This window comes from Aquarana catesbeiana, linkage group LG01 (genome assembly GCF_042186555.1).
Source record: "Aquarana catesbeiana isolate 2022-GZ linkage group LG01, ASM4218655v1, whole genome shotgun sequence".
NCBI lineage: Eukaryota > Metazoa > Chordata > Amphibia > Anura > Ranidae > Aquarana > Aquarana catesbeiana.
In genome coordinates this window covers 958676346-958683505 of record NC_133324.1, presented here as the reverse complement: position 1 = coordinate 958683505, position 7160 = coordinate 958676346, and the positions used below count along the sequence as shown (strand labels likewise).

Genomic DNA, 7160 nt, shown 5'->3' with positions numbered 1-7160 from the left:
GTACTAGGCATTAGGTGCAGGGAATGCCTCTGCTATCTATGATTGGTCGTCTGCTTTTACATCTTCTCAGCAGGATAGCTTAGGCAGGTAATGGAGTACATTGATCATTGCAGCAACCAGTTGGCTCAGGCGCTGATCAAATATGTTTTCAAAAATTCCCATTTGAAAAATTGATCATTGGACTGACATTTCTCTATTGGGAGCAGTCATATTAGGATCAAAATTCAGCCAGTCCTTGTTGAATGGCAAACTGTTGATCCATCTTTGGCCACCTTCAGTCTTTCTTCACCCTCTGTAGGAATGTACAGAACAAGTGAGTGTCAGAGACTTTCACTGTCATTTCTCTCTTCTGTTGTCAGTGATGGCGTCTGCTGATCTGAGGAACGAGCTGGAATGTTCCATCTGTCTTAACATTTATACAGATCCTGTAACCCTGAAATGTGGACACAACTTCTGCCGGGACTGTATTGGTCATGTGTTGGATACACAGGATTGGTCTGGAGATTATTCCTGTCCTGAATGCAGAGAAGAATTCCAGGAGCGGCCTGCACTGCGGAGGAACATAACACTGCATAACATAGTGGAGAATTTCCTGTCTTCTCAGCCAGATCGGGAGGAGTCCGGGGTCTTCTGTACTTATTGTATTCACACTCCTGTACCTGCTGTGAAAGCCTGTCTGCTCTGTGAAGCTTTTGTGTGTGACAATCACCTGAGAGTCCATATCAAGTCCCCAAAACACATCTTATGTGACCCCACCACTTCCCTGGAGAACAGGAAATGTTCCGTCCATAAAGAACTACTGAAGTATTACTGCACAGAGGACTCCATCTGTATCTGTGTGTCCTGCAGGCTGGATGGAGAACACCGGAGACACCAGGTGGAGACTCTGGATGAGGCCTCTGAGATGAAGAAGAAGAAACTGAGAAACGTTCTGCAGAAACTGATGACAGAGAGAGAGGAGACGGAGAAAAGAGTCCAGAGTCTGCAGGAACGCAGAAGTAGAGTACAAGGAAAAGCAAATGATGAAACAGAGAGGGTCACTGCCCTGTTCAGAGACCTCAGGAGACGTCTGGAAGACCTGGAGAAGAGAGTCCTGAGTGAGATCTCTGGGCAGGCAGAGCGGGTCTCTCTACCACTGTCTGATATGATCCAACAGCTGGAGTTAAAGAAGGAGGAGCTGTCTAAGAAGATGGGGGACATTGAGGAGCTGTGTAACATGATGGATCCACTGACTGTCCTACAGGAATCAAACACAAGTGATTTGTGTGATACTGAGGATGGAGATGATGACAGAGAGAGACATGATAGACTCCTCCATGATGGAGGGGATCTGGATGTGGTGGGGATCTCACACACATTACACACAGGTTTATCTGATATCATGTCTGGGGTAAATGTACAGAAATGTGCAGGCACACATGTCTATCCACATTCTACTACTAAGAACAAAGGTCATATCATTGCTGAACCATCCAGGAGATGTCCCCAACCCACCCCCGCCATACAACACTCGCACAGCCAGGCCGGAGGGCCAAATATTAGGGCTGTACAGCCAACATTTGGGGTGTCGGGGGTTACAGACATATTACTGGACGTGAGCACAGCTGGTAATAATCTCCATATATCAGATGACAGGAAATCTGCATCCTGGTCATCATCACATCAGAATCGCCCAGAAACACCAGAGAGATTTCAGGGTTCTCAGGTGTTGAGCAGTCAGAGTTTCTCCTCAGGACGACATTACTGGGAAGTGGATGTAGGCGGGTCAGATCTGTGGAGAGTCGGGATGTGTTACCCCAGTATAGACAGGAGAGGAGAGCAGTCTCTGATTGGATTTAATAAGAAGTCCTGGGGTTTGAGGTTGAGAAATGATCAGTATTCAATTTGTTGGGGGGATAATCAGTACTCGGTGATACATGACAATAATCAGATCCCATTACCCAGCAAAGTCTCCAGTAACAGAATCAGGATATATCTGGATTATGAGGCCGGGAGGATCTCCTTTTATAAATTGTGTGGCTCGATCCAACAGCTCCACACCTTCACCACCACCTTCACTGAGCCCCTCCATGTTGTTCTAGGTGTATGGGAAGGTTGTATAAACATATCTAGGAGGAATCAGATCTGAGAAATCTGCTCAGAGACTGGTGACATCACAGGGCGGAGAATCTCATTGGGGAAATAGTTGGCCAATGGGAGGAAGCAGTGGAGAAGAACCAACATTGATTTATTTATAAAGTTGCAGGCTGCGGGGCCATCATCTTCATCCAGGACCAGGAACATGCATGCAGGAGGTCAGATTTTTCAGACTTCACTGGCTGCATGCTTGTTCCAGTTAAAGGCAAGGCAGTATAGCCAGGGTCAAGTGAATGGGCCCAGAGCCTGAACCTGCACAGTGTATCTGTAGCCAAAATATTTTTTTTCAGTTTTGGAGTCAGGAAGGATTAGAACCTCTGTCTTATCTTTTTTAGTTTTTTTTTACTGCAATCTGAGGCTCTGTCAGAAAATGTTCCGTTTATTTCCTGTCCTGCTGACAATGATTTACCAGACAAGGAAGTGAGGGGAACTATCCGACACAACGGATACAAATAAAAATAATTTTCTTTAGTCAAATAAGGGTTGGCTAGGTTTGTATTTCTGTGTCCTTGTTGAAGATTTTCCTTAATTTCCTGTCTAGTCCTATGTTGTCACCAGGACAGGAAAGTATGGAAAACTATCTAATGGAGCCCCCGGGAGCAGTAAAAACCTAACGATTCTAGTCCTCCTCCACTCCATCCAAAAACAGAAAAAATAGGTTTTGTCTCGACACGCTTTATTATCCACAATGAGAATTCCCAAATTCTGTTCTCTCCGGGTTTATTTACAAGTCATTAAACTGTGATTGTCCATTCCCTTTTACTGTGATTGGCTGTAATAATTGTCACTATTATTCCAGCCAGTACTAGTCTTGTTCCTATTGGTTATGATGTAGATGGGGCTGATATCTGTCACTATCAATGTAATTTTCTTTCCATAATGTGTAAATGATGAACAGATGTCGGTGATCAGTGATTTTATTCTAGCCATGTTCTACGTGTGGTATTGTGGACAAAAGGGGGGGGGGTGTATAATTTAATAAAGAACAAGTTATTATATGCTTTACAAATGTTATGTTGGGTTCTTTCTAAATGAACAGGCTGGATTACTTGAATGACTTTTCAGAATGATGTTATTACAACAAATTATTCTCGGAATCCTTGGAATGTCTTGTTGTGGAATATAGAGACAGTTGGTCTTTGTCCTACAATGAGGTATTTGGGAGTCTGGTGGTCGGTCAAGCTGATAAGGTGGTCTGAGATAACAGAAATTAATGTCTCTTGTAATTAACGATGAGCTGACTTGTGAACATTCTTAAGTGAATGATTTCATGACAACTGTCCAGAATTGCAGCTTAAAGTCTCCTTTTTAGATCAGATAGTCCTGGGTACGTCTGCCATGTCTAAGGATCTCTTCACTCATTACCCTCTCTACTTCCTAATTTCAATATAAACTTTTTTCCAAATAAACTTTCAGAACCTTCACCATGATCAGAGGCTGGTGATTTTCCTTATCAGTAGGGATGAGCTCAGTGATTGAGACAAATGTAAGTTTAGACTGAGCCTTGGTTGTTTGGATACTGTATATGCCTGAATGGTGAACTTTTAGGCTGTTTGATGTGGACATGCATGACTGCTTCCAGCTATCAATGGTTGCTGAGATAGTAGTGGTGGATTTTCACCAGCACTGTCCTTATTAACCACTGCTGTCTTCTGATCCGTTCACTTACATGGCTGGGAATCAGAAGGGTTACATCATAGACCAGGGGTCTTCAAACTGCGGCCCTCCAGTTGTTCAGGAACTACAATTCCCATCATGCCTAGTCATGTCTGTGAATATTAGAGTTTTACAATGCCTCATGGGATGTGTAGTTCTGCAACAGCTGGAGGGCCGTAGTTTGAGGATCCCTGTCATAGACTAATGATGGCCATATCTGGACAATGATGTCATCACCCCCCCCCCCCCCCGCCCCTTCCCTTTTTAGAGCTGATGACTGGTTGCTGTCATTCAGCTAGTGGTACCACTGAGATCTCCCTTGTGCACAAAGTCTGGGTTTTTTTTCCTGAGTTTGCAGGTGGCCTGCATCATAATTGATTGATTTACAATGAGGGGCATTTTTGGTGGACTTTTTGTTTTATAAGGTCAAACATTTTGGTTATATTTATTTATATTTTATTTCTATTTTTCTTTTTTTTTTTTTTTGTGAATGAGTACGCCGTCTCATGTCAAACTCCCACATACTGTAAGTAAATGGGGGCAGTGCCTCAACAGTGTGCCGAATGCTTGGATCATAGCTGTAACTTGGTCCTGCATTGAAAAATTGTCATTCAGCAATGAAAAAAAAAAAATCATCAAGAGACAACATCATCACCTCATCAATGCCTGAAAACCTCCTTTCAGCATCCTCTGAAAAGTAATCCACCATGGATCACTTTCCAGGGGAGCAGTAAACCTCACCACTAGAAGGAAAGGAGCCCTAAATCTGTTCAGAGCCCCTTGAAACCGATCCTCTCCAAGGCAAAGAACTTGGCGTGAGGGGTGACAAGAATGAAATGGCCTGATCTCTGATGTTAGAGGATCAGTCTAGGATGGCAAAATTGTTTTTTAAATATTAAAGACAGACAAAACACACATGTCTGGGTGCTGAACAGCACTAAGAATGTAAGTGTAATCCTTATCACATTTTTCCGAGCTTCTATCTTTGATGAATACAGTCACTCATGGAGGTCACAGCCTTAGGAACATGGTAGGAACATTCCTAAGGTGTGAGGTCTCCTGTACACTGGACATTTAGGTGTTGGGTGGAAGGCACAGACACACTGTCCAGCCTGTAAACTTCTGAGAGGCTGAAAGCTGATGTGGTTGGAAGGTGCACCAAGCAGTACTAACCTTTAAGGGTGGTATGTGTCCAAGGAAGAATGTCTGGAAGCAGACTGCGTTCTTCCCTGGGCTCATACTTCATCTAACATAAGTACCACTTGGTGCTTCATATATCACTATCCAGCCACAGCAGCTGTCAGCCTGTTATAGCGTTTTACAGGTGATGGATGGGAGGAAGGGGGAACAAGGAGTGATTTGAAGTAAAATAATTTGTAGAAAATGTCTGTTTTACATTCTGGAAACCATTCCAAGGCTCATTAGTAATTGGGAGGAAAACCTATTTCCATAATTGTTGGGCCCTCTAAGCTATGGACAAAATGTGTTGATATTGATAAGATCCTTTCCTTTCTAGGGATCAGATCACTAGCACAGGAGCGTTCTGTCATTGGAGGAAAAGTGAGGAGTTGTCTGTAGTAACCAGTTTCCATGTTTCTTCTAATAGACAAAACCAGATAAGTTTTGTCTATTAGATCAATAGATGTATTGATCTATCTGTCAATAGATGTATATGGGGGCAGTTTTCTTGCATCAAGTTTTTATAAATTATCCAAGAGTGAGAATTAACCTAAAGGGTTATGTGTGTTTGTGTATGTATATATGTATGTGTATGTGTGTATATATATATATATATATATATATATATATATATATATATATATATATAATGTAATATAGTGTGTGTGTGTGTGTGTGTGTATATGTATGTATATATTTTCTATCTATTGAGAGATGTCATGTGATCAGTGAGTGGGCAGGGGCAGACCTTGGGACAAAAGTGTGTTCATTGGTTGGAACGGATCGATCGGGTTGATGGGTGGAGAGGAGGAGCAGTCATGTGATTAGTGGGCGGGGTGAATGGTGACTATATCTGGGTGGAGAGGAGAAGCCGTCAGCCATTTGTGTGTTGGGAGGGGGAGGTGGACCTATACCAAAATACGACATTGAAGATGCTTGTAGGGACAAGCTTGATTCATATATTAGCACAACGATAGAGAGGGACAGAGATGACTTTTATCCCCATATAGGGAGAAAAACAAATTGTATCTTATTATCAGTGCAGGAAGCGCAAACAGGGAGATTTCTATATCGGAGACAGAGCTCAGTTCAGGGAAATCATTCATAAATAGGACTTGGTTGTCTCTTCTGAGCTTCTAGAAAAAAGAGAAGATCCAGAAAGTCAAGTGTTCTGTATAGAGAGCCACTGATACAAAAGTTGTAGTATTTGATCCTGAAGGAAGTGTTCTGGGATTATGAATTAAACAAACACCTAGTGTGTATAGATCTCTCTGGCCCATGTGGTGGGTGTATAGAGATCTATGGCCCGTAGGGTGTGTATAGAGCCCTATGAGCCATGCGGGGTGTGTGTGTGTATAGAGAGCTCAATGGGCCATGTGATGGGTGGGGCGTGTGTGCATACAGTAGAGCTCTATGGGCCATGCGATGGGTGGGGTATGTGTGTATACAGTAGAGCTTTATGGCCCATGCGGTGGCTGGGGTGTGTATAGACCTCTATGGACTGTGCAGAGCTCTCGCTGAGTGAAGTTTAATTCTCAAAGAGAAAGTTGGGGATTGGGTAGGGGTGTTGAAATTAATCGTAGCATCGATGCATCGCAATTCGACCACCCACGATGCGGCATCAATGCTACGATTTGCATAAATCAATTATATGATAACATCACAAGCGCCGCTATATGCCCGATGAACTGAAAGCAGCCAAAGGAGCCGCGGGCGTTAGCCGCGCCTCTTTTCCCGTCCCCCCTATGACAGCATCCCCAGCGTCAACGTGCGAGACACGTGGAGCGAGTGTCTGTCCCCATGACAGACAGTCATGACTCATGAGCCGACCCCGCTGTGCCTTCCTCCTTGGCTCACCTCACACTGTGTACACACACAGGCTGCCTCCGTCCTCCTTACAGCAGGCTGCTGTGGGAGACCTGAGATGCCAGACAGCCGCGGTTGTCCTCCAGTCCCCCTCACAGGCTGCTGGAGGAGAGTCATCATCATCAGGTACTTGGGGGGATGCACATTGCACAGTAGCGGCAATAGATGGGCACACTGCCAGCAATAGATGGGCACATTAGCAGCAAGGCACATTAGCAGCAATTGATGGGTACAGTAGCTGTGTTTGATGGCACAGTGGCGGCATTTGATGGGTACAGTAGCTGCATTTGATGGCACAGTGGCGGCATTTGATGGGTAGAGTA

General features: G+C 44.0%; 1 protein-coding gene across 1 annotated transcript; it reads left to right on the top strand.

Annotated features, from left to right (window-relative positions):
- Positions 1 to 355: 355 nt before the first annotated feature.
- On the top strand, positions 356 to 2128 carry LOC141126636 (E3 ubiquitin/ISG15 ligase TRIM25-like). The gene has a single exon (XM_073612563.1). It carries the CDS (start codon positions 362 to 364, stop codon positions 2126 to 2128), a length of 1767 nt encoding a protein of 588 aa, XP_073468664.1. The 5' UTR covers positions 356 to 361.
- Positions 2129 to 7160: the final 5032 nt, after the last annotated feature.